The sequence below is a fragment of the Trametes versicolor genome (assembly GCF_000271585.1).
Source record: "Trametes versicolor FP-101664 SS1 unplaced genomic scaffold TRAVEscaffold_4, whole genome shotgun sequence".
NCBI lineage: Eukaryota > Fungi > Basidiomycota > Agaricomycetes > Polyporales > Polyporaceae > Trametes > Trametes versicolor.
Window position 1 is genome coordinate 902,894 of NW_007360324.1, and position 27,950 is coordinate 930,843.

At 56.2% G+C, this 27,950-nt stretch overlaps 9 protein-coding genes across 9 annotated transcripts; 4 read left to right on the plus strand and 5 right to left on the minus strand.

Moving 5' to 3' along the window:
* Window positions 1-2,033: 2,033 nt before the first annotated feature.
* TRAVEDRAFT_164970 (alpha/beta-hydrolase) lies at window positions 2,034-4,407 on the plus strand. Its single transcript, XM_008038496.1, has 6 exons — window positions 2,034-2,386; window positions 2,446-2,592; window positions 2,645-2,759; window positions 2,813-3,031; window positions 3,083-3,736; window positions 3,795-4,407. Exons 1-6 carry the CDS (start codon window positions 2,091-2,093, stop codon window positions 4,038-4,040), a joined length of 1,677 nt encoding a protein of 558 aa, XP_008036687.1. The 5' UTR covers window positions 2,034-2,090; the 3' UTR covers window positions 4,041-4,407.
* A 218-nt stretch (window positions 4,408-4,625) lies between these two features.
* On the minus strand, window positions 4,626-6,085 carry TRAVEDRAFT_145569 (uncharacterized protein). Its single transcript, XM_008038497.1, has 4 exons — window positions 5,798-6,085; window positions 5,470-5,741; window positions 4,958-5,390; window positions 4,626-4,892 (listed from the first exon to the last, which is right to left on the minus strand). The coding sequence occupies exons 1-4, from the start codon at window positions 5,957-5,959 to the stop codon at window positions 4,806-4,808; spliced, it is 954 nt and encodes a 317-aa protein (XP_008036688.1). The 5' UTR covers window positions 5,960-6,085; the 3' UTR covers window positions 4,626-4,805.
* Window positions 6,086-6,563: 478 nt separating this feature from the next.
* On the minus strand, window positions 6,564-8,569 carry TRAVEDRAFT_145572 (HAD subfamily IIID h). The gene is made up of 12 exons (XM_008038498.1): window positions 8,339-8,569; window positions 8,187-8,287; window positions 8,010-8,117; window positions 7,878-7,957; window positions 7,639-7,830; window positions 7,473-7,587; window positions 7,346-7,421; window positions 7,278-7,287; window positions 7,112-7,217; window positions 7,021-7,054; window positions 6,776-6,937; window positions 6,564-6,715 (listed from the first exon to the last, which is right to left on the minus strand). Exons 1-12 carry the CDS (start codon window positions 8,405-8,407, stop codon window positions 6,668-6,670), a joined length of 1,101 nt encoding a protein of 366 aa, XP_008036689.1. The 5' UTR covers window positions 8,408-8,569; the 3' UTR covers window positions 6,564-6,667.
* Window positions 8,570-8,826: 257 nt separating this feature from the next.
* Window positions 8,827-10,149, plus strand: TRAVEDRAFT_36020 (uncharacterized protein; the record flags this gene model as incomplete). The annotated part of the gene is made up of 4 exons (XM_008038000.1): window positions 8,827-9,046; window positions 9,102-9,353; window positions 9,395-9,985; window positions 10,037-10,149. 4 exons carry the CDS (start codon window positions 8,827-8,829, stop codon window positions 10,147-10,149), a joined length of 1,176 nt encoding a protein of 391 aa, XP_008036191.1.
* A 258-nt stretch (window positions 10,150-10,407) lies between these two features.
* TRAVEDRAFT_70727 (kinase-like protein) lies at window positions 10,408-13,830 on the plus strand (the record flags this gene model as incomplete). Its single annotated transcript, XM_008038499.1, has 15 exons — window positions 10,408-10,751; window positions 10,814-10,853; window positions 10,916-11,046; window positions 11,107-11,214; window positions 11,268-11,400; window positions 11,450-11,635; window positions 11,696-11,934; window positions 11,987-12,191; window positions 12,245-12,291; window positions 12,339-12,428; window positions 12,485-12,568; window positions 12,625-12,690; window positions 12,749-12,851; window positions 12,917-13,203; window positions 13,252-13,830. Exons 1-15 carry the CDS (start codon window positions 10,452-10,454, stop codon window positions 13,828-13,830), a joined length of 2,598 nt encoding a protein of 865 aa, XP_008036690.1. The 5' UTR covers window positions 10,408-10,451.
* Window positions 13,831-13,900: 70 nt separating this feature from the next.
* TRAVEDRAFT_119864 (DEAD/H helicase) lies at window positions 13,901-18,833 on the minus strand (the record flags this gene model as incomplete). Its single annotated transcript, XM_008038500.1, has 28 exons — window positions 13,901-14,109; window positions 14,168-14,236; window positions 14,284-14,345; window positions 14,405-14,675; window positions 14,789-14,815; window positions 14,880-14,959; window positions 15,013-15,086; window positions 15,152-15,178; window positions 15,242-15,422; window positions 15,484-15,764; window positions 15,821-15,964; window positions 16,020-16,112; window positions 16,171-16,191; window positions 16,247-16,426; window positions 16,488-16,567; window positions 16,622-16,674; window positions 16,741-16,806; window positions 16,861-16,907; window positions 16,957-17,000; window positions 17,050-17,164; window positions 17,212-17,277; window positions 17,313-17,497; window positions 17,552-17,823; window positions 17,874-17,966; window positions 18,015-18,242; window positions 18,294-18,326; window positions 18,382-18,484; window positions 18,671-18,833. The coding sequence occupies 28 exons, from the start codon at window positions 18,831-18,833 to the stop codon at window positions 13,901-13,903; spliced, it is 3,267 nt and encodes a 1,088-aa protein (XP_008036691.1).
* A 241-nt stretch (window positions 18,834-19,074) lies between these two features.
* TRAVEDRAFT_164986 (alpha/beta-hydrolase) lies at window positions 19,075-21,076 on the minus strand. The gene is made up of 8 exons (XM_008038501.1): window positions 20,775-21,076; window positions 20,579-20,704; window positions 20,405-20,514; window positions 20,259-20,347; window positions 20,182-20,207; window positions 19,989-20,118; window positions 19,458-19,923; window positions 19,075-19,408 (listed from the first exon to the last, which is right to left on the minus strand). Exons 1-7 carry the CDS (start codon window positions 20,969-20,971, stop codon window positions 19,591-19,593), a joined length of 1,011 nt encoding a protein of 336 aa, XP_008036692.1. The 5' UTR covers window positions 20,972-21,076; the 3' UTR covers window positions 19,075-19,408; window positions 19,458-19,590.
* A 1,508-nt stretch (window positions 21,077-22,584) lies between these two features.
* Window positions 22,585-23,230, plus strand: TRAVEDRAFT_45546 (uncharacterized protein; the record flags this gene model as incomplete). The annotated part of the gene is made up of 3 exons (XM_008038078.1): window positions 22,585-22,848; window positions 22,906-23,031; window positions 23,093-23,230. The coding sequence occupies 3 exons, from the start codon at window positions 22,585-22,587 to the stop codon at window positions 23,228-23,230; spliced, it is 528 nt and encodes a 175-aa protein (XP_008036269.1).
* A 1,806-nt stretch (window positions 23,231-25,036) lies between these two features.
* On the minus strand, window positions 25,037-25,964 carry TRAVEDRAFT_45547 (uncharacterized protein; the record flags this gene model as incomplete). The annotated part of the gene is made up of 5 exons (XM_008038079.1): window positions 25,037-25,156; window positions 25,210-25,332; window positions 25,392-25,616; window positions 25,668-25,853; window positions 25,908-25,964. 5 exons carry the CDS (start codon window positions 25,962-25,964, stop codon window positions 25,037-25,039), a joined length of 711 nt encoding a protein of 236 aa, XP_008036270.1.
* Between the last annotated feature and the right edge of the window lie 1,986 nt (window positions 25,965-27,950).

Sequence of the window (27,950 nt, forward strand, 5' to 3'; positions counted from 1 at the left end):
AGAAGCAGGAGCTGCCTGAGTATATGCTGCAGCTGCCGGAGTGGAGGCGTCGGGGAGGAGGTATGACGCAAAACGCGACTCGTGCGCCCGTTTTCGACGCGTCTTGCCGATTGCCGCCGGCGCACAGCTGTGTGGCTTTGCGTCTTCTTTCACTACCACCACTTGGCCACTTGACTATCACCAGGACGTGCGTGGCTACGCACGACACAGACTGTAGCCTACATCGACTGTAGCCTACATCCACTTCAGACTCCCGCTTGCGCACCAGCGGAGTGCTTAAACAAATGCGCCTTACTTGCGGAACACCTGTTGGGACGGACCGGCCGGTAAGAAAGTCCTGAGGGTCACTCTATATCACTGGCGTATATCTGCTGCTTCCGGGCCTGACTTTGGGATGAGTAAGGGTACGCTCACGCCCTGAACTTCATGTAATTACTTCTGACATTCACTTATAATTTTGACGACAGGCCTCCCGAAGAGGACATGGATACCTTGTGCATAGTCATCATATGCCTGCGCCGACATTCCTCCAGGGTGGGCTACTCGGCAACTACTTCGAGAACTTCTGGGCATGCTCTTCCGTTGTCTGGGCGCGTATTCTGATCCTGGTTGACCACGCGGTACCTTGACACCCAAATGATACCGAAACCGGCTTGCTGCGTTCTGGTTCTGCTAAGCCTGTGACATTTTGGGGGACCCTCAACTCTGGGAACTGCAGCCTAAATTTGAGTGCTTACCGACCAGCCTCCATCGCACGGAACATCTCGTTCCTGAAGCCGAGGTGATGCTTGTAGCCAGTAAATTAATCCCACCCTTTCCTACCTTCAGCGGATGAAGCAGCTGTTGTAATTGAGGCTGTTTCACGATCAGCCTACAGGTATGTGGCCCACCCTGTGTTTTGCCACAAGCACTGACGTGCCATTCTCATATCCCTTGTCCTGCAGTTATGTTCATTTCCGAACAACATATCTCGTGCCCACCCAGGCACCGAGCTCAGGACCCGGTATGCACGGCGGTCATTCCGATTAGACAGCCTCGGTCCGCATCCTTGTATAAGCTGCAAGTGCGTCAATCCCAGGCACCCAGCGTTCATTGCCATAATTAACAACACCGCATCAGTAGAACCTTGTATCTTCAGCGCCGGGCTCCGTTCCCCACATTCTTCCAAACAGAACGGCTGTGCATGTCGGCAGCTTGCGTGCACACGAGCTCCGCCATGCTGGTGCACCCGAATGCCGCCGGCCTGCGTTCCGAACGATTGTCTTTCCATTTGGCTGTGAGAAGCCGAATGGGTTCTCGATGGCCTCGATCACACAATCGCGGGTACTGTGGTCGGCAGTGACGACAGGTCTTGCGGGTGCAATGTACGCTCGACACATTCAGGTATGGTGAGCTCTCCTTGGGATCGCAGCAGGGAGGACCTTGAGGTACCTGGGTCCAATTCTATGCCGCTGCTGTAAACAGGTACGAGAACATCAATCTTTTGTACGCCGTATCTGGGACTTGTGATGATATTTCGATTTGGCTGTGTTTGTACTATAGAGGCCGCGCCCGCGACGAGCGGCAGTGCAGCACGCCGTGCAAACGCAAGTCCGAAGATTAAGCCGCGCGGTGTCGAGCATCCTGATCGCGATCGTGCCTATTCACGACAGGCACGCCAAGAAGAAGAGATGCTCTCCAGGTACGAGCGACGGCGGGGGATGGACGAGCGGATGGGGACTCCCAATCGTAGTACAAGGGAATTACCGCGAAAGGCAAGCGAGCGGATGATTTCCCACAAGGAAGCACAAGCGCCCGTATCACCATCTGGCCCGCGGACGTCTGCATGCCGGGCATTGTTCTTCATGCAGTCAAAATGCTCAGCCCGCTCGGGCATCTCACACACTTCTGTTCCTTACCGTCATCCTCAGCCCCCCTGTCCGTTCCGTTTCTAGAGTCCCACCTTCCCTCAAGGCCGCGAACAGGGTCGGCCACCACGCCCATATAAACCCTCTGTTCCTCGCCTCGGGATCTCAGGCAGTTTCCCTTCGCCCTCCTAGACTTCGGACTCATCCAACCCGGCATCCTCTCGCCTCTCGTACAGCATAGACATGGTTGGCTTTCAGTCCCTGGTCGTTCCCCTGCTTCTCGCATCTTGGGCGGTAGCGCATCCCGTCCCCATCGCCTTCCCGCCTTACCGCTGGAAGACCGAGCTCTGCAAGCTCTCCCCCCGGATTTCGCAGGTGCTGTGTCCGCGCGACAGCGCTGCGAACGCCGCGACCGTCAGCACCCCCATCGGCACTGCGCAGGGGACCGCGGACGACGCTGGGGCCACGCGCTTCGCCGTCAAATACGCGTCTGTAACACGTTGGCAGCCCTCCGCACTGGCCACCAAGTGGGAGCTCCCGTGAGTACCGGTGTGGTACTTCCCCGCGATGGACCATGCGCTGACAGGGTTCTTGACAGCAACGGGTCATCGGACGTCACCGCCCTTCCCGTCCCATGTGCTCAGCTGAGCGGCAGCTCGATCGTGGGCGTGGAGGATTGCTTGTCCATGATTCTCTACGTCCCTTCGACGGTCACTGCGGGCAGCGACGCCCCCACCTTCATGTGGTAAGTATTCCTGCCAGTATGCCCATTTCCGCACCTCCTAACTTGCATGCAGGATCCACGGCGGCTCCTTCGTGACCGGCTCTGCAACTGATGCCGGCCTCGACGGTTCCAAGCTCGCGGCGGCGACCAACTCGATTGTTGCGGTTATCCAGTACCGTCTTGGTGCAGTAAGTCAACAAGTTAGCTGTACAGTACGATCCCCGGTCTAACAGCGCCCTAGCTTGGATTCCTTGCACCCTCCGGCGCGCACAACCTTGCGGTAGCGGATGTGATGACCGCTCTCTCATTCCTGCAAAAGGTTGTTCCTAGCTTCGGCGGTTCTGCCTCCAAGATCACGGTCGCTGGCCAAAGCTCCGGCGCGAACATGATCAGGGCCCTTCTGGCTGTTCCTTCCGCCGACTCCCTGTTCCAGCAGGCGATTTTGCAGTCCGACCCGATGGTGAGATGCTCGATGAATATCAACACCGTCCCCAACTGACCAGATTCGTAGGACTTCGGCTTCCTGTCTACGAGCGTGCACCAGGATCTTTTGGACGCTTACATGGACAACGTGAACTGCACAGCTAGCAACACGGCTTGTGTTGGCGCGCTCTCCTTGAGCACTATCTTGAACGGTCAGGCCACACTCCTCGATCAGGCGGTCAACGGCGACCTCGACGAAGCCGCTGGATCCTCGGAGCCTATCCGTCCCGTCCGTGGCAACGTGCTCATCACATCGACCCTTGATTCGACCGCGCCCTTCCCCAAGGTCTCGAAGCCCGTTATCGTCTCTACCGTGCGCAACGAGGCGGGTCCGACGATCTACGGCGGGTTCCCCGACACCGTCAACGACTCCTTCTACGAGCAACTCGTCTCGTTCACCTTCGGCACCCCGCGCACGGACCGCATTCTGGACACTGCTGTCTACGCCGTGTCGCCTGCTGTTGATGGTGTGGACACCGACCAGCGCCCCACGCTGGAGGCGCTCGGCACGGACCAAATTTGGCGCTGCGCGTCCTGGCAGTTCGCCCGGAACTGGGTCGGCAACGGCGGAAAGGCGTACGTTGGAGAGTACATGGTCGGTGCGACGTACCCCGGCAACGATGAAGTTCCGTTTTGCAAGAGTGGCGGCGCAGTGTGCCACCAGGATGACATCGAGATTGTCGTAAGTCACCTCGCTGCCCACTCTCTTTCGTTTCAAGATGTTCACATACTCTCTGTAGTTTGGCACTGTGCCCAGCCCGACCACCTCGCAGACGGCCCTGATCAAGGAAATGCAGGCGCGCTACAGCAACTTCCTCCACACCGGCGACCCGAACGCGAGCGGCTTCGCGAAGTGGAACGTCGCGGGCACAGACAACGTGAACGCGATCAACCTCGGTGCCTCCGGCCTGGCCACCGTCGGCGCGTGCAACACCAGCTACTGGGGCACCTTCGTCCAGTTCGACTACCAGGTGTTCAACCTCTAACGCCGCCCCGCCTTCGGTCCACCTCCCCCATGGCACCCACCCCTTCTTCCGGCCCCCACTATTCCCATTGTCCCCATATAGTTCTCTCTCCGGGTTTTGAGCGTTGACGATCTTGGCAACGACGGTTACGCATTACCACACCTTCTAATCTTGGCTCCCCACCCCCACCTAATTAATTCGCGACTCTACTACTCGCGCCTTCCCGGCTTTGTATTCACAGACGACCTCTTTCCTCATTCATGAACTTTCACCTTCACCGCTCTCCGCATATTTATCTTGCTTTGTTTTTGGCTTACCGCCGCCCCCGTGTATCCATAATGACCCCCCTCCTACGCCGCGACTCGCGTCGCCGTACGATCTGTAGCCCCCATACCACGTTTCGCCAGCTCTGTCTGGCACTCACCTTGTAGCCTTGCTTGAAATGCATGTCCTTGTTCTGTTCCCATCTGTGCGAAGCCGTTGTCGTGTGCCCCCTACCCAAGTCGCCTGACGCTGTGTTCATGTCCACTGATCGTCGTCGGCGTAGTTTATGCGGAATAAACAACCTAAGATACGGAATACAAGGGCAGGGGTATGTTGGCAACCGGGGCGCCGAAGTATCTACATAAGGGTTCTCTATACAGTTCAGCTGCGCGACATGTGTTGCAGAACGTTCTGTATAAAAACAACCGGGGTTCCCAGCATGCAACGCGTCGGACGTCCTGTGCAACGTGATGTGCTGCGATCCAAGCAAGTGATATAAAATACAACGCCTCCGCTGCAGCGCTACAACTTCGCAGGTTTCGAGAACGCGTGTGCCTCGATTTCGGAGAATACATCGAAGTTGCGGTCCAATGCAAGGCCAACAGCAGCCTGAGTGATAAACCATCGTCAGAAAACAGACACAAAGGGCGAACCATCAGTGCAGAAACACGTACCCCCGCAGGCCCAAACCAGACCTTGCTGCGATGCAGCCTCCCAGGCGACCCCCCACGCGTCTCGTCCCCCTCATAAGTCAACACCTGATACCCCTCCTTCTTCGCATCATGCCCGGGCAGCGGCCGCGGATTGAGCACCATGCTCCCAAACTGCCCCTCCGCGAGCGTGCGCACGCGGGCGCGCTGGTCGGCGGTGTTCTGCGTGCCCTCCAGAACGGTGGCGAGCGTAGTGAGGAGATAAAACTGCGGGGGGAAGAGCGAGATCTGCTTCGCGGCGAACTCGGCGAGCGCGCGCTGCGGGTGCACGAAGCGCGCGGCGACGACCTCCTGCCCGCCGTCGGGCGTCGGGAGGCGCTCCTGCTTGTCGCCGTGTGAGAAGCCGGCGGCGCGGGTGTCGTCGAGGAAGGCGAGGTAGAACTGTGTGTGGAATCGCCTGCAGGCCAGGTCAGAAAGAAGGATCTCAGCGTACTAGTACTTGCATACTGAGGCTGCGCGCCTCGGAAAAGACTCGCCTGGGGATACTGGGAGGGGTGATCCATTGGGTGAAGGGCAGGAGACTCTCGGTGTTGATCCGCAGGTCGTACTGCGCCAGGAAGTCGCTGAACATGCGTTTCTGGGTGTGGATGTCTTCGCGGGCGGCGTCCAGCTCGGCGTCGTTAGGGAACTTCCCGGTCGACGGGTGGACGAGAAGGAGCCCAGATTCCTCGAACAGCTCCCGAATGGCGGTATACGGCAGCCCGTGCGGGCCATCTTGCTTTTCGTCGTAGTTCCCACCAGGGAACACCTGTGAGACAAGGTCAGCATGACGCGCTTTCTGCAGAGTCTCTAGTGAGAGCGTACGTGTGCGTTCGCGAACGAGTTTGACTTCGGGTTCCGGTGGACGAGCAGAATCTCGTTCTGCGAGTTCACGACGACCACGCTGGCGGACGGTCGAGGAATTGCAGGCGTCGGACGTGCTTTCGCACTCCCCTGTTTCCCCTGAGATGGTGGCATGTCGTGCATGAATCGACGAAGTACTAGTCCTATTTCAAGCCTGCCGTTAGTGAGCAATCGCGTGTTGGCCGTGCTGATGCAGGTCTTCCGGACAGAGTGCTGCAGTTGGATGAAAGAGCTTGACACCAGCACGCTCATCAGATGGGCTCAGGTCAGCACAGGGCAATATGTAAACGCGGGGTGAACCACGATATTCTGGGCTGACCGGCTACTAACGTACCTGTACATCCGTAAGCAGTCTGTCACAAGCCAAAGCACCTTGCAGGATCGGACGACGAATCTCGTGGCTGCGGGGAGAGGGGTGCCTCGTGATCCACCCCCATGGTACGACTCCTGATCCGGACATGTTGAGACATCCTGTGCAGTCGGCGCTACGTCTCGGAGGTGGCTTACCGTGATCGCGAAAAGCACTGTAAGAGCCCCACGCCGTCGACTGTCATAGTAGAGACAACTACGCGAATGAGCACGGATTAGCAGAGTATGGGCTAACAAGGACTACTCGCAATTCCTGTTCGATATTCAACAGCGTACATCGTCAATCATGCTACGCGACTCAGCGCGTGCAGTCATCAATCTAACCTACATACAACGAAAGCAGGGGAAGAGTCGATATGAAGCCCAGGGACATGCGTGTGTGTGGGTGCGTCAGTCTGTATGTGCCGGGTCCGGGCGAGCTATGAGCAACCGAGTGGAGTCCAGGATCCGCGGGACGAGAGGTCATTCAAAAAACTGTGAGGGCAAAGACTTCAGGACTTCTTTCCATTTCTGATTAGGCGGGTCAAAGGTTCAGCATTTGCTAGCCGTCAACAGTAGGAGGACACCTACAGAATGTTTCGCCTTGCGGAAATCTGGGCAAGTCTCTGCTAGATGTAGAAGGTACCGGGTGAGCTTGGGGAGCTCCTTATCCTCCATGGCCGCTGGGGTATGTGCGTGCTTGAACGCGGATATCTTCAGGCCTTCTCCCGGGTTGAGCGCGAAGTTTCTTCCCTGCACAGGATAAAATCGAACAACAAAGCGCAAGTTATGGTCTAGTAGGTGAACGCAAGCGGTCTGACAATACGAGCACTTACTAGGTCGTCAATATGTATGGTATTCGCAGGGCCGCTGTGTGGTTAAATTGAGCTTGGGAGAAGTGAACGTTCAGCTCGGTGCTGCACATACTACTGTGGATAGTGATTCCAGATAATTTGGAGCGCTTTGACGGAATGCTTGTATGGTTGACCATCCTTCTTCGAGAACACCGTGAACATACATGTCTTGTCCAAGACTACGCCACGCCACCAGGTTCAGCTAGGGTCTGTAAGTGAACTTGGTACCTAATACTCACCGAACGCGATCTAGAAATCCCACTCAACTTCCGCTATGTCATATCTGACGGAGGAGTAGACCACGCACCCTGTAATTCCTAATGCCGCCCAGCATGCCGAGCTCAACCAGTTTTGTTTCCAACCAAATCCAGCTCGTCTGAGACCTGAGAGCACATCAGTTCGTCTGGGCCCATCGCTCCGGAAAGCAGGCTTACCAGATACAGATGTCATAGTGAGGGTATACCGCTTCCAAAAACTCGTGCAGACCAGGGCGCGCGCATTCATTCGGGGGCAACGCGCCGGAGGTGAGCGGTTTCGTATCGAGGATAGCTTTGCCTCCGCGTTAGCTACGGCCGCCTGGCAACCCGCATGCACACCCACTGTAGTCTATGTCCAGCACGAGCAGCCGCTTTCCTTCGCGGAGGGGGTTGATGAGGTTCGGGACTAGCTTCTTTGTATGCTGCTCCACCCGGCGTTTGTTGCGCTGGTCGTTGATGTATTCCGCTGCAGCAGCGGGGTCCGCGGTGAAGTCCACGTCGAGGTCGTTGATGACGTCGGGCAGGAATTCGAGCTCTGTGGCGCATGTGTATGTGTTCGTAGCAACGCGTTGGTGCACTCACCATTGGGGTCTTTGATCTCGTGCCCTTCTGGTGTGCCTACAAGCGTGAACTTCTTGCCACTCAGCAGTTTCAGGTCTCCGCTGATAAAGCACATATAAATCGACCGTGTCAATAAAAGAGAAGAGCACATACATTCGCTCATCGTCGGTAGGAAGCTTCCCCTTCACCAAACCTAGGATCTTCTGCCGTTCGGGAGGAACATTTGTGAGACTCATAAGAGATGCCTTGAGGTCATACACGCTACGGCGCAATCATCACTGTCAGTCCCAAGATGCTACAATTGTACATCAAGCCGAAGGGAAGACGTACCGATCCGATTCAGCAATGTCCAAGGTGAAGGGTTTCCCCGTCCAACTGAATTGCAGGTGGATCCATCGCTCGGCTTCCGGAGCAACTTCAACGGGGTCCACCTGGAGGACTGCTCAGATCGAGTAAGCGCAAGTAGAGTTCGAAGAACGAACCTCAGCTGTGACGACCGTCGCTCGCTCTAAGGGCAGGGTCTGCACTGTCTGCGCGCCGCTAGTGCTCATGTTCGTTTGAACGTCGAAGTCGTATGCACGAGATAGTCTTATTGTCTGATCGCGTAGAATTCCGTTGGTTTCAGAGTCAGAATAATGATGATCTAGCCTGGTATATGCGGAGAAAAAGAGTTTACGGAAGCTAGACAAGTCGCAGAGGATGTGTTCGTAGAGATCGGAGGGAGAGAGCAGGTTGTGGCGCTGGGGAACGCGTCCATAGATCTTAGATTCATGCGCAGACGCCCATAAAGCGTTAACTCTGTTTCTGGCCGTCATCGGCATGCACGTCTCCACAGCACGCAGCCTCTTGCACATAGACAAGTTGAGTGCTTTCCTCTGAGTATGTCTGCGTACAACTTGCGTGCTAACGAGAAAACGTCGTACAGCTGGGTTATCCTCGCTCATGGGAGGGGGAAAACATGGGTTTTTCCATGCTCAGCGTCCCAGAACCTACACCGCTAACATGGGGCAACGCAGCAAGGGCACACCTCTACTTCCTACCCTACTTCTTTCTGGCGTATCTAACTCGCAGACCCAGAACCTTCATATTGAGGCTATGTCTTCTACCGCTGGTCGTACTGTTGATCACCCATTGCACCATGCAGTACCGGATCGAGAACCCCATATACGGCTGGTATAACTGGGGGAGAGGTAATTTCGAGATATAACCAACTGGAGTGATGAGTCTGATTGATCTTGGCTACAGGGCTCGCTGGCTGTCTCACAATTGCGAGGGCCATCCACTTGGCAGTGGTACCAGCGGGCACACTTAAAATCGGCGAACAAAGTCTTCACGACAGACGCTTCCCGCCTCACAGCGACAACGCTGTAACCTCCCCTTCAGCCTTGCGGAAATACCTCCCACCTTGCATATACGACGCGCTCGAAGTCGGCCTCACCGTCCGCGGTCTGGGATGGCAATTCGCTGAAGGCGCCTATTACCGCGCCCTCGTCGCTCGTCAGAGCGCAGCGCATACCTGAAACAAACATCCCTCACAGTCCTTCGGACCTTCTTCTTTGCGGACCTCTGCGACTCGTTCATCGAACTTCTGCCAGGCGTCACAATAGACGGCGGTTCCATCTTTCTCCCCATGCTCCCTCCCGTCCCTCGATACCTCTTGTCTACCGCAATCCAATTCATCGTCGGTATCTTCATCATCCTCACCCTCGAAATGGTATACGACATCTTCTCCTTGATTGGCGTCGGCCTCCTCAACCAGCCGCCCGCCCTGTGGCCCCCCGTACACGACAAGCCCTGGCACATGTCTTCGCTCCACGAATTCTGGTCCAAGCCCTGGCACCAGATCTTGCGGAGTGTCTTCCTCGTCATGGGTGGATATCCGGGACGCTGGATTGCGGGGGACGTGGGCATGCTCTTCGGCACGTTTCTCGCGTCCGGCTTGTACCACGAAGTCAGTCTCTGCATGGGTGGGGCGCCGTTCGATATGAGGGTGCTTGTGTTCTTCGTGGCACAAGCGTTCGGGATACTCGTAGAGAAGGTCTTCAGGCGCATTACGGGCAAGAGGGTGGGCGGGTGGACGGGATGGCTATGGGGCGCAATATTCCTCTTGGGCATTGGACAGCTCTGCAGTAAGCTTTGCTTTACTTCGGTGCATAACCCCAATTCTTACCTGGCTATAGCGGACGCCTGGGTCGCGCGAGGCGGAGGCGGCCGTCCTATGTGGCCCCCAGCTTGGAGCCCGGCGAGGCGGTTGCTCATCCCTGCTCTGCGCAGTATCGCCGCGGGGCTCTGAGTGATATATTTCCTGCATAAACGTAGAATCGGCGTCTTGTTGTACATATGTATGTATTGGTACTACTTGCCTACCTTACATGAGCCGTCGCTACCACTGTGCATGGTTCCTGGTCCTGGATGCCAGGCACGAGAGCAAGTACGGCAAGCGCCGACGGATCGACGCGTTGAGCGCGAGAACGCCGGCCTTCACTGCGACCTGTGCTCGCGTCCAACGCCAGCTGCCCGCATTACACACTCAGCTCCTCCACACACCACTGAGCTGACAGTCCAGGGATCCCTACCTAAGTCTGACAACTCACCATGTTCGCGGCAGCCTCGTCTTTCTTCGCGCGGACGAACATCTCCCAGTCATATAACATCGGGACTGCGACTAACGGCAGCAGGACATCTACACCTGGGCCAGCAGGATCGTCCAATGCTGCGCTCCCCGCGGCGGCTCTTCCGTCACCATTCAACGTTGGCCCATGGCGCGTGCAGTCCGCTACGCACAAGGTGACCGGCAAGCGCGTCTCGGTATGGAGTGCGGACAAGAGGAGTGCGGACATGGAACGTATGGGGCCCGCGTCAAAGGAGAGGACACTGGAGGTACTGAAGAGCGAGGTATGTCCGTGAACGTGGTTGTCTGAAGGTTACGGTCGCCAACATGACCGATCGACCGCCAGGCCTCTGCACTGAGCCGGCTTCGACACCCCTCCATTCTAGGTGAGGATAGCCAACTACCGGAATGACGTACCGTTGTCTCACACCCAGTACCTGAACTCTAGAGATGGTAGAACCGCTCGAGGAGACTCGGAATGAGCTCATATTCGCGACGGAGCCTGTTCTGTCCTCTCTACAACTATCCATACCTGGCTCGTTGCAGTACTCGCCCCTGGTCGAGCTGGATGAAGTCGAAGTAAGTCTTGCAACGTGCCATGTATCGATATTCAGAGTCAATAAACGCGCTCCGTTGTAGATCCAGAAGGGCGTCCTGCAACTCTGCAAAGGCCTCTCTTTCCTCCACACATCCGCCCGTATTGTTCACTCGAACATCAACCCCGAAAGCGTTGTAATCAACAGTGCTGTCAGTAGTTCCATGTATGAGCTTGGGGTACGCACTGACCTCGCTTGCCGCAGGGTGACTGGAAACTATCGGGGCTCGGTCTCACGATACCTCTGTCTAAACCCGACGGAGGACCTACACGATGGGAGTTCCCCACCTTCGACGGACATGCCCTGACCTACACTCAGCGCTCGTTTGATTACATGGGTATGCATACTGTCGCGGTCGCGTACAGCTTCACTGAACTGTCAAATAGCTCCCGAGTATGCACTGGATGAAGTGCTCGATCCGGCCTCGGACATGTACTCTCTCGGTTGCCTGATATACGCAGTCCACTGCAAGGGTAATCCACCATTCAAGAACCATGGCAGCCTCAGCTCCCTGCGGGTGAACGCAGGAAAGCCGTTAACCGGCATGGAACGCCTGGAACAGGACCTCAGAGGTCAGCGCGCCCTATTGCGTTTTTCGGCTCGCTTGGAGATCTGACCATACGCGTTTGTAGCACTTCTTAATGCCCTCATCAGTCGGCAACCACATAGCAGACCTAGCCCATCTGACCTGCCTCTGCACCCATTCTTCTCGTCATTGGTTGTGTCGACGCTCAACTTCCTCGACCGCTCGAACTTCGCCGCAAAGACGCGCGAGGAGAAGATCTCGTTCATGAAGGGCCTGACCAGCGTCCTGGACAAGTTCTCGGAGGGCCTCCGCACGCGCAAGATTCTACCCTCTCTCCTTGAGGAGGTAAGAACGCGCCCTGCGCTTGCAGGCATGCCTCTTGCTGACACCAGCGCAGATGAAAGATACCCATCTGCTGCCATATATCCTGCCGAACATCTTCGCCATCTCGCAAATACTGTCCTCGACACAGTTCGCGGCGCTGGTGCTGCCTAGCCTCAAGCCCCTGTTCGCGATCAAGGAGCCCCCACAGAACATGTTGACGCTGTTGGATAACCTACAGATGCTTCAGGACAAGACGGAGAAGCCTGTGTTCAGAGAGCGTATGTATTTCTAGAGTGCGTAGTCTGAAGTCAGGACTGACACCTTCAAACAGACGTCCTGCCTTTAGTGTATAATGCTTTGGAGTCCGAGCACGCGATTGTGAGTGCGAATCGTGGTCGTCTGGCAACGTGCTAAAAGTTGTCCAGGTACAAGAACGTGCCTTGAAGGCTGTACCAAGCTTGTGTGAAAGTATCGACTACGCAGAAGTGCAGGGTGTGCTGTTCCCCCGCGTAGCGGTACGTCAACGTGTGGTCGATTCCGACCGCATGATGCTCAGATATACGCACACCAGCTTGTATTCACCAAAACCCGCGTACTGTCTGTCAAAGTCGCCACGCTGGAAACGTTCTTCTCGATGGTCAAGACGCTCGATCAGGTGAGTGATCCCTCGCTAAACGTACTCGATGCAACGCTCTTACACTACCCGTATAGTCGAGCTTGACGCAGAAGCTGGTTCCGTTGTTGTCGAAGATTCGGACAAAAGAACCAGCAGTGACTGTAAGTCTCCTGAGCACATTGCAATGACCGTGAACGCTCAGTAGAGGCGCCTGTCCAGATGGCCACCCTGAATGTCCAGGAGGCAATGGGGATGAAGGTCGATCGCGAGGCCGTCGCGACTCTGGTTCTTCCTCAACTATGGGCGATGTCTATGGGACCATGTCAGTACTTTTTGCGACGTACAATCGACCACGTCTGTCAGCAGTGACTGACCTTCGATCGACAGTGTTGACGGTGTCACAGTTCAAACGGTTCATGGAGGTCATCAAGAAGTTGGGAGATCGAGTGGAGCGCGAGCACGACCAGTACCTACGAGACTCCCAGCGAGTGGAAGATCGCTCGGGGTCGACGATGAACGGCACGACTAGCCACGTTACTGCAGGCGGCGGCGTTGACTTCGAGAGCCTCGTGGCGAACGGGACCGGCGCGCCAGCCAAGCCAAGCTCAACGCCCGAGAACCCGAGTAGCTGGGAAGACGATGTTTGGGGTAGCATCTTCACAAGCGGGCCTACGGTACGAGCGTTCATCTCGAGGCCTGGCAAGTACTAACTGTCTGAATAGTCTCCCGCTGCACAGAGTCCATCTTTCTCTCCTCCCCCCATAGCACCACAGACACAGCGAGCACCATTTCCGCCTCCCATCCCGGCGCAGCCGCAATCGCTACCATCATCCCCCAAGATCTCGAGTGCGCTCAACCCTACCGCTTCGCGGCCTTCCCTAGCGAGCAGGAATGCATCGGGGTTGGGATTGGGTGCGACGCGTCTCACGCCCAGTTCTTTCAACGCCTCCATCTTCCCGCCGGATCCCGCGCCAAGCTTCGGGGCGCCACCACGAGCTCAAGTGTCGACGCCGGTCATGGCCCCCTCACAGCCGACGTTCTCGTCGTTCGCGGCCACCAGCACCCCACCAGCCCCAGCAGCGTACAACGCAGCTCCAAACTACAACATCACCCTACCAACATCCCCGCCGCTCCAACCCACAACGTCAGCCGCTCCCCCTCCACCCTTCTTCGCTGCCCAGATGTCCATGAACAGCGTGCTTGCGCCGTCCAAGCCCGCGCAACCGCAATGGCCAGGGACCACAGGGACGACAAAACAGCTCTCGAAGGACGACTGGGGCGACTTCGACCCGCTGGCGTAAATTATTGCGTGCGACGTACAGCTAGTACTATATCGATATACTCTAGAGCTCCGGTCCAGGAGGAATGTATCTATGCGGGTTCGACTTCTACGCCCTCTGTGGCACGCACGCTTACCGCTTCGACGACAGTATCGTGTACGTGCGTGTGTGCAATGTCTTCAGGTTCGTGCTGCAGGAGGTCGACGTCGATGGGGCGGCCGAGCAGGGCCTTGAGGACGATGAGGGCGCCTGTTTTGGACGATACTACATTGCCTTCTTTGCAGGCGGGACTATCGACGCCTGTGACGAATGACTCCCCTCAGCTCAAGTACGACGGACAAGGTAGGGTGTAACGTACATGAGGTGCACCCGTCTTCGCACTCGCATGCTTCGACGCGGTCGTGGGCGTCGCGTAACACATCGTTCACTGTGGGAAATGAGCTTCTTGTACGATTGCTACGAGAATGGGCGCACCATGATCGAAGGCTTTGACTGCTACACCCCCTGTCTTACCCGCCGGTTCGTAGAAAATAAGCCTGAGAGGTGAAGCTCAACGTAAGCCATCGACTTGTATTCGCGTGCCGAGTATACGCACCTAGCTGGCCTCTTTCGCTGCGAAGGGGCAGCTTTGTACTCCTTCTCTGGGGGCTTGCATTCTGTCTTCAGATCTATGGACAGTGCGAAACGGTTGAGGAATGCGTGTTGTGCAGAGTGAATCGCTTCAGCGGGATTCACTCCGGAAGCGCGCATGAGATCCAGGGCGGGCTTGGGTACGTCGAGCCACATCCCTGTCGTCTCCCGCTGCCACGGAGGAGTGTCCAAATCGACGGCATCAATAATCGCTTTATTCCTGTTTTCAAGTTCAGCTGCGTGTCCAATTGTGGTATGCTGGTACTGCACACCTCATCTTGAAGTATCCTGTTATTATTGCGTTTGGAAATGTAAACCATATGTCCCGTACGCAGCGGATAGCACTTACCGAAGACCACAGTGAGCAGTTCAACCCCTATGTGAAAGCTGTCAGCACGCCCAGATTTTTTAATTCGAAAATCAGTTCGAAGGCTGCTTACGGCCATAGAATGCTCGATGAGGAGAGTCCCTTATCTCGCGGATCCTATACGTCTGCATCGCATCCACGTTCGTGAAGTCCCTGTCTCTCAGATGATCAGCTTTGTGTGGGGCCACGGAGTTGGGAGAGCGGACCTCGGTTCGGTAATCCAGTTCACATCACTCCGCACGAGGCGCGCCATCTTGGTATCATGGCTGACCTCTTGGACCTATCCGATCGCACCTACAAGGTCAGCCATGGTCCCACAACGATCGGCACAGAAGGGGTACTGACCAGGAACGTTAATCCCTGGTGTATAAACTGCGGCAATGTGTCAGTGAGGATCGACGTGCACGTTCCGCAGGAACAAGCTCTGCCACGTACCACCGCGCCTTCGTATATCTCAAATAGCGCACGCGATATCTCGATCTCCTCGAGGATGGTGGCCGACCCGCCCGGCCTACCTAAGCGTGTGACGTCCACAGCGCAGTACTTTTCCTCTTCGATCCCTCTGATCGAGACGTGTCGCGAGGGGTAGGGGAGGTACTTGGGGTGCGTGTGATACCTGGGTTATCGAACGTGAGGTATTGGTTACGTGCCCGGGACCGTTATGAGTCATGACTCACCAACCCTCCTTATCTTTGACCAGCTTTGTCTCGCAGATCTCTTTCATCGACGAACCAAAGTACGCTTCATCTTCGTCCATCAACGGCATCTCGTATGCAGCGCATTGCAGGTGAGCCTCGAGGATAACCTTGCTGTCCAAGTCAACCATGAGGTCATCCGTGTTCCTGTCAAAAAGCTCTTCGGGGTGGTGGATGAAATGCTGGTCGACTGGCAGCGAGTCAGCCACGAAGACAGCAAGCGCATCCCGAGCACGCCGTCCGGCACGTCCAGCTTGTTGCCTCTGACGATGGCGGTACTGTAAACATAATATTCTGAAGTCATGAAACGAGCACTCACAAAGCTAGCCAAGCCGCCCATAGGGAAGCCCAGCATAATCACCGCGTCCAAGACGCCGATGTCGACGCCCAGCTCCAGCGCATTGGTAGCTACAATTCCAAGTAAGTTGCCTGAGAAGGCTTCCCGTTCTATTCTGCGGCGATCCTAGGGCAGCGGGTATTGTCAAATACCGCTCAATCTCCGCCGAATGGAAACAAACCTCCTGCGAGTAGCCACCCCGATAGGACATGACCCTCTCCAGTATGTCTAGACGGCCGTCAGCGGTTAGCTCCTGCCTCAAGGTCTTCATGGCCTGTCGATATCCGACTTTCATCAGCTCTATGGGGCGTCTGATATGAGACGAAGCGTACCAGTTCACACGATTTCCGAATCTGATAGAGTGAGTCAGTGAACTGCGCCGCCCCGTGAATGGCAGCTGATCTTCACCTTGCAGAACAGAATGACGCGCACGCCTCTTGCCATGAGAAACCGCATGAGTCTGGTGGCCTCGGTCATAGAATTGATACGACCGAGAGCGGGATCCATGGGATCTTTCAGTGGTGAATTCCACACCAGAAAGTCTTTGCGCCCGGACGGTGCACCATCTTCTGTCACCTCTTCGACATCCTGCGTAAAGGTGAGCAAATTACTACTAGGTACGCGGGAGAAGCACAGCACTATAACGTACATCGACACCGAAAATATTCTTCATGTGCTGCCCAGGCTTCGCGATAGTCGCACTGCATGTAACAAATCGGGCCCGGCGATCTGCACTCACACCCTGAGCAAAACGGCAGAAGACACGCTGAACAGCCTACGCACTTCCCACCGCGGCGCAGACTCGCCTCAGGCGACGCATTACCTGCGCTACATGGCTATTTAAAAAACACGACTCAGGCTGTCAATCAGAACTCTTTGTGCCAGGGCCTGCACATACAAACCTTCCGAATATGCCGTGATAGTAGTGCAGTTCATCGACCGCGACGATCTTGAGGTTCTTGAGGAATCTGGGCAGTCAGGGTCAGTGCCCCGTGCGAGACGGGACAGGGTCTTGGGCGGACCTTCTCCAGGCATCCTCGTGGGGAAGAATTGAAGCGTGTATCATGTCCTATACACGCGCACATAAGCACCGCTGTGGATCCGCAGGTGATTTTGACACTCGCGAAGTTCGTGAAAATCACGGATGCACTCTCACGTATCCCTGACAAAGAGTCAACTAAATTCACTCGCGTATATTTTAGCAGTCTTACCTCGACGAAGTTCTTGGGGCGTGTCTCCATCGTACGTGGAGACCTGAATATGTTCGAGCCCTGCACAATTACAGAGTAGCTGTTCAAGGGCAGCTCTCTGATCTTGAGCCAGTGCCTGTGCCTCTGTCAGATCCCAGCCGGGTGGTTGGGCTTCAAAATCACCTTCGTGGGATATATGAAGATCGCCGTTGAGTGCGGATCCGCTTCCAGGAACTGCAGAAGTGGGACCTGCGCGAAGCTTGTAAAAATACCGCACCTATGACAAAATGACCGTTACGTGCCTGGTATATGACGCTCTTACCGGACGCGGTGCTGGTGGAGACGATCACGTTCTTGCCTTGTGAAAGAGCAGTTATAGCGGCAACCTGGTGAGTATATAGGGATGTAATCTTCCGGGAATTGCGTAACGCCTGGACTATCGAGTCCGACAAGGGCGGATCCAGTAACGCTGAAGCAATCAAAGTGTCAACGTTGTGTCTCGCACTGAGGTTATAACTCGAACGCATACCGAGCTGACCGTCCTTGGCTTCAAAGATGCGTTTGCACGTAACTTGCTCCTTATACCATTCTTGCTGCTCGATTTCCTCTACAACCTCCTCAATAGAAGGCCTACCGTCGGGCTCTGGGACCGTTCTGTACTTCCCCTTCGCGTCTGATTGACTTAGTACTTCTCCTTGGGCTTTGTTTGCCCCAGGGTGGACGGGAATGTGATCCCGGGCAGCAGCTTGCAACAAGACCACTGGATCGTCGTCGGCCGGTGTAGCACTCAGTAATCTAGCACGGGCATTTAACTCCTTCCTGCTACTTTGCATTTTCAAACTTACTCATTGACGGCTTGAATGAAGCGCTCGTTCCGGCGCTCTACGAGTTTCTTAGTTGCCGCCGGGGTGAGAGCAGGCGGAAGGGCATACGCCAATCTGCGCATATTGAGGACGAATGTGCGCTAATTGGGGTTAAAGACATACCCAGATCCAGGCGTTTTCTTGCCTCGCGAGCTATCCACGAAGTCGAGGACCAGCACATGCTCGTCCGCGTCGACGTCGTTCACGCGCGAGCTCGACGCACCCGCCGATTGGAAGGCGGAGTAGTCCGGAGAGCGCTCACGACGGCCGGAGCTGACGTGCTGGTCGCTGTGTATCCGGAGCTCGGACTGGGGCGTATATGCGAACTTCACCACTTCGGGAAGAAGTGCCCTGCAGTTCGGTGAGCCCTCTGGAAGTCGGCTCCTGAATGACAAGACGTACTTCAGCTCTGCCACTTTCTCGAGCTCAAGGGGTCTGTGCATTGCAGTGTGAGGTATTTGGGATTTCCAAGGAGATATTTGGGGCTTACGCGTGAAGCAGCTGTTCCACAGACTTCCTCACTACCGGGAACGTGATGGCGAAGTTCTTGCGAGAAGAGCAGAATGCCAGCACCGTGTTCAAGGCCTGTATTGCTGTTCATTCCCAAGTACAGCACCGAGAGCACAGCAGGCATACCTTGAATACCTTTACACCAGATAAACAGCATAAGTATCGCCTGTTATAAAGACGGAAATGAAGCCCGCGTGGCGCACCTTGAACAACTGTCGGAATTGACTATCAGCTATGGTTGTACTGGTAGAAATTCCTGCCAAGGGTACTCGCATTATTGAAGTACTCGGGCCACACAGGCGCATCCCTGACGGGTGCTCCCTTCTTGCCAGGACCCTTCTTCGACGCGCGGGGTTTCTTTGATGGTCCAGGGTCACCGGCTGCGGTCTCCGGGACGGTACTGCCTTTCCGTTTGCGTGAGGTGGTCGACATATGTTATATTCGGTTTCCCTGTAGTCGTATAGGTCAAATGCAGAGAAATGCGGACGATCGTGGCTATTGTCGAAGCTCAGGACGAGTTCGAGGGACGTCCAATGGTGGTGGCTGCGGCCAAGAGGAGACGGGCGCCAGAGCGCTCGCGACGCGACGCGTCTTGGTCACGTTTGCGTTATGTGATCTTGTGACGGCACGCACTTGCTCTCGACCTCCACCAGCGACCAGGAGGTGCGCTGTTCTGTCTGTCCTCTGTGGTTGCCGTCTTTCTGACCTTGCATCTCTTCCTCAGCTACGAGTCGGAGCCATGTACCCTACACTCGCCCGCCTAGTCCGCGTCCTGCCACGCTCGCAGGTCGACCCCGCCCTGCGCCCCGTGCCCGTACCTGTGCGCTCGGATGTCCCGAAACAGTCTCTCATCGAGATCCTGCAAAAGCGCAAGGAGGAAGCTGGCGAGGCCTACCCGGCAAACATCAGGATAGAGTCGCTAGAGGCCAAGACTGCGCTCAGAGGCCTTCCCCGGGATGCGAGGCGAAAACTCGTAGAGATGCTGAGGGAGCATTGAGAACTTCTTGGTGCGTTACGACCCCCTTCACATGTTTAGTTTTACTCATATCTCCACAGCTTTGGACTCAATGTTCTTCCGTACGAGGGTTTTTGCCCTTCGTCATACACCGTAATTCCAAGCATCAGGGGAATACATTATTCTACAGTCCGTGTACTCTAGTAATCCAAGCAGCAGTGCTCCTACATCCCTCTAGTGTTGTTCGAGTGCCGCCTTCTCCCGCCCCTCCTTGAAGACCCTCTCAAGTACCTCATTGAACCATGTCCTGTACTGCATGGTCAGGCCGTGACCCCCGCCTTCCTTGAGAATGAACTCCGCCTCCGGCATGTGCTTCTTCAGCAGCTGGCTATTGCTCGTATTGACCATATTATCCGAGTCCCCCGTAATGATAATCACTTTCGGTATCGACGCTGAGATCTTCCGGAGGCGGTCCGGCGTGACATGGTGGCTCAGCGCCGCCGCCATCTGCGAAATGGACCCGAGGAACGTCTGCGGGCGGGTGAACTGGATTCGCCGCAGGTACGCCTAGCGGCGCGCCGCACGCATGTCAGCGCATTCCGCACGGGCCGCGTCGGCGCTGCACCGCTCACCTCCGTTTCCACCTCGCGGTTCGTCCTGCCCTGCGGGTCGGAGTCGCACTTGCTATCTAGCCATTCCGGGGAGAACAGCATCTCGAGGATGATCGGAATCTTCTTCGTAGGCTCCGTGATGACCATAGTTCTGGAGAAAAAGAAGGCGGTATGAGCGGTGTATCGGGCGCAGCAGGTCCTGGGATTGACGTACTTGAGAATCGCCTTCAGACCGGGATACTGGGAACGCGGTCAGCCAAAGTCCTCGCTCTGAACGAGAAGAGCACTTACCGGTGGCAGCTCCAGGTAGCGGCGTCCACCGGGCTTGGTGACGACTAGTGTGAGGGAGACAATGCGCTCCGGGATCTTCCATGCAAGCTCTGCATACCCGAATTACAATTCGATCTCCAGGCTACCGAGAGACTGCGTAGACACACCTTGGGCGATCATTCCGCCCAGGGATACACCGACGACGTGTATTTGGCGCGGCTCCTTCCAGCCCACAAAGTCAAGAAGCGTGATAGCATCTTGGGCCATACCACTCGTGCTTCAGGAGGAATACGCGTGTCATTCAGAGCGTGGAGACAACCGATGCGAAAGAGAGCGCTCACGTATACGGGCCCCGTGGCGCACCGCTGTTCCCGACGCCTCTGTTGTCGAACACGAGCACGGAGTACTCCGGCTTACGCGCAAAGTGGTCCACCTGCGTCACCCAGCCTGCCGAGCTCGAGTTCAACCTGTCCCATACCAGCATGTCAGATACCGGTGCCCCGTATGCGCAGACAGACAGGTAGTGGCGGCACGCACCCCATGATGAAGATGACCTTCTCCGGGCCCGACCCATGGACTTCATAGTAGAGAGAGTGGCTCTCGAAGGGGTCGCCCTGGTTGCGGATCTCCGTGACGGGACATAGACCTTTGCGCGTGCACGTCGTAGGGTCGAAGATGGTTGGCGGTGGCTGATAGTCTGACTGCGAAGCCGCGGGCATAAGCTCGTCTGACATGGTGGAGCACGGTTAAGCTCAAGCTTCAGAACACAAGATGTCAAGCTGCAGGTATAGGTATGTTGTTGAGCAGTGCTCTGATTGCGTCGGTGACTGCGCAGTGCGTGGTACTGGTGTGCTATACACCTCGAGCTGCAGGTCGGTTTCGATGGTGCCGAGTCCGAATCACGGCGCTTAATGCTAAGGGCTATTTACATAGCAGCTGACGTCACTGCACCCGCTACTAATTCGTGTGTAGTGTACGATGACAAATGTTTACAGAGTGACAATGTACATAAATTCGGAGCGTTAGAGCAACGCGTCGCGTAAAACGTAGGTTTTAAAAGTAACGATAACGGGGATAGTCGCGATCCAAGTCCACCCAGAATCACGAGGGTCGACGACGGAGCGGCGCGGGAGAGATCGGAGTTTTGAAACTGGCGGCGCACCTGCTTTTGCTGAGACTCCGACGACTCAGACTTGTGTACACAGCTGTGTACCGCTGTGGATCCACTCCTCGAATGGTATGTGCAAGGTTGCGAGCTGAACATTGTACAAGGCTCTCCAGGACTCTGGCAAGGTGTCGAGCTGATCCAAGGCATGTCATGTCCAGTAATATCTATGGGAGCGGAGACAAAGCAATCTCACGACACTCGCGCCGTTCTTACAGATGTTATCATATGCCTGCCAGTTCTATGCCATCTGCGCCCCACAAAACGTAACGGTAGGCATCACGAGTGCCCGGCATGGACGCGCTGTGCGAACTCACTGTGCGCGGCCCGAGTCCTTAGGGAGGCCAGCCCGAAAGATATGAATGAACCTGGGTATGGCCTGGGCGGATGTGGTTGGGCCATTGCCCGACCAGGGTGCGCGCCCGCCTTTGGTCCGCCACTCTGTATAAGAAGAATGCCGACCGTTCATCAGTAGTCAGACAAGCTCCACTTCCGTCCCACCAGCAGGCAGATACGCTTCGCTTCTCGTACTTCCAACAGGCACCCGGTCATTGATCTGATACAACTCCCGTCGGGGTGTGCGGTTGAGACTTCAACTACCGACTTCTACCGACCGAAGAGAAAATAACTCGGTGGAGCAGAGCACGCGGCACAATGTCCTGAGCCAGTGGGGACTCCCTAAACGACCATTCACAGACGACTATCACCTGTGTGCGCCGCACGGCGATCGGGTCCGCCGTCACGACGGAATCGAAGCGGACACCAAGAAGTAGTTGCAAGGAATGATAAGGTACTCGTCCCTTTGCCAAACGGCGCCACCCCTCATTCGCGAGCTGATAGTATGTTACAGGCAGCGGCCCCTTCGCAGCACGCCAGGGCACTCGTGATGGTGTCGTCAGTCGAAGACGGCCCCCGTGAGCATAACCTTTGCGATAACGAGTTCCCCGAGCGCGCAAAGGGCAGTTGAGTTTGGATTCAGGGGAGCTTATAAGTCGACGGCCGACAATACGCATCGTCGCTCCCATCGCCTTTCTCTCTCGCGACCGGAGTTCCGCTTCGGGTGCACGGCCTCGGGCTATCTCGATATCCTTTCTAGTCCGCTAGCAAGCTAGGTGCGTATCATCACCGATAGGATATGTGTTCGATGAGGTTGTTGACGCATCTATCAGGACCCCAGACCTCATGGCGACCTGGGCCGTCTTAGACGTCAGCGCCGACCCCGCGAACCAGCCGCGCGACAGCAGCAGCTGTCACTTGCTGCCGCAGGAGGCCGTCCAAGATGCCAACGAGGTCCTCGAGGGCGACGTATACTTCTACACCACCTCTGGTGTCGGCATCACCCTGGCCCAGGCGCTCCAGGGCCAAACCGACGACCTGAAAGATAGAGATAAGCCTGCTTTCAAGGATGGCACGGTAACTTCCGCAAAGATCACCATGAGGATCCAGGTGGGTCGACTCCTCTGTCCATAGCATTTCGACAAGCCCTTACAGTAGCCGTATTAGATCCAAGACTGCTCGTCGTACCACAACCGACAAGTGACTGTCTTGCGCATCTTGAAGGGCGTCAGCGAATCGGTGACACGGGGCAAGCTCGCTGAGAAAATAGCTCAGGAGACCCAGAAACATCTGGTCAGTGCACGAAATCAACTTCCATCATAGCACCGCCTGTCACTAATGGCAGGAAATACAGGGCGGCCAGGTAGAATTCATTATAGACGGGCGCACCCTCTCTCTCGAGGACATCTACTTGTGGAAGCTTCGCCACGCGACGAAGGGTTCCTGGCAGCCCGAGTTCTACGTACGCATTTCGGAGCAGGCGTCATCGTAGTACCCGGTGACACAGTGCACGGAGAGGCAGCTCTCGATACGTGCTGTATAGCTTGTATGTGGACCCATTGGTTAACAATAACATGAAGTACTCGGGCATTCTTCGAAGCGCCGCTGCCACTGGTACGCGTCGTAGCCTCGTTTGCGCCTTGCAGATGACGGGCGCTGGAAGTACTGGGAAATTTCGACACACGGTCTGTCTAGCGGTCGAATGTGCCGCATACTTCCTACATATTTTCCCGCAAACATGCTGTGCTTTAAGAGCAGGAGCAGGAGTATGTCCAGGTTGACGCTCGATCACGCGCCCGTCGCTAACTTTGGTGATTAACCACAACCGGACGCCCCTATTAACTTAGTACCCACGGACCGCCGCTAGGCTCGTGGGGTTGCCGAGACTTCTTGAGCGCGGGTCCGGGGCCTCGAACGCTGCCTGCTTCCCGTCCTCCGGAGTGACAGACTTCTAGTGAGTCGGCCCTTCGACGCATCCTAGCTGATTCCATGATGCCATGTCCCGCCAGATATCCGGCTGACTGCGCACCGGCGTGCTCAGCTGATCGTCGCGCGAACTGCTCGCGATATCCGGATGCTCATAGCATCGTGCACATATCCCCGCGGGACGCTGAAGCCAGGATATCGCGATGAACAGCTGGCACCATCCGGACAAACCGAATCTTTCATGTCAGACTGGTGAAGCCCCGCCAGGCCGTGGTTCGTTCAGTTTGCTACCGCGACCGTCTACGGCCAGTGCCCAGAGGGCTGTCCATAGCCGAGCTTTTACACCGTTCGGGAATTCAACATGCGTTATTCTGTACCCCGTGCCCACCTGCGCCACCGATGTGGAAGGGTAGCGGTAACCCTTGTACATCGAGGGCGCGGGACATCTGACGGGGGTAGCGATTTGTGTCTGGATACACTGTCCATCGGCTCCATAATGAGCGGACAGTGGGAAGAAGAAGTGTGCGGACCTATCACAGTGCGACATAGAAGACTGGAAGGCGAACGCCCGGTGGTCCTCGAGGCAGAAGGCCATGCACCGCGCATAGGTCCGAGGTACCCGTAGAGGCTCTGGCCCCAAATTTTCAGGCGTCCCCGTCCATGACTGCGTCGTTGCATACCTTCTGTCCCGTCCCAACCGGCCTCGATGGCATCGCAGGCCTTCGGATACGAATCGCGGTAGGAGCGAGGTCAATTCACAAGGGAGGGCCGTGGCATCGCACCTGTACGGCATCATTGGCACCTTGCATCAGAAGGCAGGACCACATTCTGTGCAGGCGTCCATCTGCCAATGAGGAGGGTGGCCACCTGAGGCGATGTCGTCTGCGTCTCTGCGTGCGAAGCAAGGAGCAGGGCGACTGACTCGACGTATAACAGGTCGGGCAGCGCGATATCGCTCATTCCCAGGATATCCGCCCCCTCCTCTCCCAACTTCACCGAAACAAGGATATCGGCCCGCCCCTTTCCCGTCCCGCATCCGCCCGTAATGCATATCCCTGCTTCTTCTAAAAGCGGGCATCTCCCGCCCGCGTGACACGTGGGGTAGGGTCCGTTTGTAGCCGCACGCACCTTGTCCTCAGGATGAGACGGTGGGCCGAAGCACGTAAGTCCGTCATGGTCCTTGGAAAGCGAGCATGCATGGAAAGTCCGCCACTGATATTGTCATCTACAGCATATGTTACGGTTCAAGCGGCCACGGAGACCAAGTGTACTCATACAAGGCACAAGAGCTGTATGCGTATTGAGCGAGATATACATGCATCGGATAGAAAAGACCACAGACCTCAGGAAGCAATATCCCCCAGTGGACCGATCAATACACGACGTAAAAGATGGGCTGCCACGACCCCTTAGAAACACGCTGCAGCCCCACTAGGAGCACCTGCTTAAACGGGAAGGTGCGCCCGCCCACAGTCAGTTCCTCACGACCCTCCTGCGCAGCTTGTTAACGATCACGCTGATAGGAGCTGAACCGGAGAGACGTACAAGATATGCAACTGTCTCCCTGGCGATCGTGAGGGCTAGTTTGCCCCGTGAGACAGACTCCGCTGAGCTGGTAGACCGGAGCGCCATCACTTGGCGGTGGTGGAAAGGCCTCCGATCCGCGAACTACGGATCGAGTGAGAAGACTGCAGAAGACTGCAGTGTAATGAATGGGATGTATGTACCTGGATCCTCATAGAGACCTTCGATGACACACTGGCTGGAGGAAAAGCTGGACAATCCTTGTCCACTAGGTCATCGACGTCCCCACGGAGCGCGTTGTCGAGAGTTATGTGTCCGCCATGAGTCGTCGCGAATCTGATGACATCTTTAGCGAAATCCTGGTGAGACGGCCCTTGCCCTTGGAAGGGCTCCTGTGGGACGTGCTCGAATCGCGGGGCGTTGCGCGCCTGGAAAGGGTGAGCTTGAAATCACGTTTCGAGGAGAATAGAACGACGTACTGAGATGTATCCAGAGCTCATCTGAGCTAGAGCAGCCTGGGGAACAGCAGCGGCCAAGGCATAATCGCTCGTAGTAGAAAGCGGAGGGCTGTGACGCATGGTCAAATTGTTGAACTCCCAATACTCGTGGTCAGCCACGGCCTGTGCGGCGAGTATCTGGCCCGTCGAGTAGCACGAGCGGGAGGACTGGAGGATGTAAATGGTGAGTCGCTAGTCGTGCCTCCCCAACTCATGACTTACGCCTACGGCGATGTCGTTGTACTGGTGGTCAGCAGTGTCGTATTCTGGGTAGGGCATTTCTGCAATCGTGGAGGGGCGGAGGCGAATGTCTGATGCACTCGAAAGCCGGATGGACAACAAGCTTGTTCATCTATGGGTTTTATGTGCAGCCCAATGCGCCGTACGGCGGGGGGTTCGGGGGTCGATATCCAGATCTCATGTTGTCGCCGGATATCCTCGGGACACTCGCCGCGCGGGCGGCGGCGGAGCACAACATACCGCGCCCTGTGGCTGCGGAGGCCTGTCAGGACTCCGCGCAATGTGAGCACACGATTATCCAGACAAACATGCGATCGAAGAGAAGCACCTGCTCATGTCGTCGTAGGATCCCAGGGAAGAGTCACTCTGATATCCCAACTCTGCATCCCGCAGCAAGTTGCCGTGGATTGGTCGATCTTGCGTTCTGAAGAGCGACGCTGGACAGGAATATGGCGAAACAAGCAGCGGAGCAGTTCCCGCCTGACATGGTCGCCGCCTTCGCCTTCCGCCCCTCGCGGCTGCACGCTCGACGAGACTGGCCCAACATAGGCTGCGTCCACATCGTGGCAAGGCCGTCGGCGTCGGCGCTCGGAAGCGGCGGATTTGTTTGTACAACGCCGCGCGACGGGGGCGATGAGAGGCCATGAAGGGTGTTCGGGGCGCCAGATATCCAGATATGAAGGGGGTTTGAATGACGTTCCTTACGCGCAGCGAGTACCTCTCGCGCGCCTTCGACATAACGATGATCTGCACAAGCTGCAACCTGCTTAGCCTCATCTTCTCCGCCGCTGTGAGGCGTAAGCGGTCGGCGACTTTCTCACCGCCTCCTGCAGGTTCTCATCCGGATATTAATGGAAAACCGTGCCTGAGGAGCGGGTTAGTTTCATGCGATGAAGTCCGGATATCTCTCACCAGAAAAGGATTCCTGTGCGGGTAGGGCATACAGCTTCTGCCACCGACATGACCCGCCCGCGCACGGTCCGCACGTTCCACCAGAACACGAAGACGACAAGACTGCTAGTCGGTGGAGCGTAAAGGCCTACGTATACGTGCTGTTGGTATGATTGTAATCGAACGTCCGTTGGAACGCCGGTGTGTCGCGTCCGAGTTGCATACACTTGCGGAAAGCGCGATCACTCCGTCGAAAATAGAATGGCGGCATGCAGCATTGGAGGCGTCGGACCGCGCCGCCCGCTTCGCCTTCTTGCGCTGAGTTTGTCGCCGGTCTGATAGCCTTGTTCATCAGCTACCACGCTGATCCTCTGCTGACCTGGATGATGACGCGTCGAAAGCATGCGTTCCCCGCGCAAGAGGCCTCATCAGAGTTGCTCGAGCGTTTTGGAAGTGTATAGGTGAGCCTGTATAAAGATCAGTGGTACAATGCCGTGGCAGATTTGAGTCGTCGGGCGTAAGTTCTCACTCGTGGCTGCTTGTGCTCGAGTTTTTCTTCCCAAACTTGATCATTTTTCGATTTCTCGCGAACATCTGACCCATCGTTTGAACCGGTTGTTCGGAGGAATATGTCCAGAAAACATGTTTCGTTGAGCAACGAGACTGTCACAGACGTGCAGAGTGTCCGTGTGGGTCACAGTAACCTGAACCGAGCACTGTCCAAGTGCCAGCGATACGACAGTGCTCTATCATGCGCTATTCGAGCGCACGCGACCACTGCAGTCCATTCGCTCCTTTCCCGTTGCCTCAAGAGGCCGAGCGAGGCTCGAGAAGCCAAAAGAGGAGCGGCTCGTGCAAAGTGTCATCTGGTGGGCCCGGTTGCCCAACGCGCGCGCATCGCGAGCGTGTACGGAACGGGTTTTTGGAGGCGATGCAAGTGACTTACAAAGCGAAACGCGGGGTGCGTCTTCCGAAGCGTGTAGCGTGTAATCCCTGTTGTCATATGTTACTCAATCGATCTGTAGACATCCATTCTGTTCATGAAACGTGTCCAACGTCGGATACTCACAACATAACTTGAAGGTCAGGCGAATGACGTGCAGGCAGTACGCCGTTTGCGCGGCAGATGAAGAA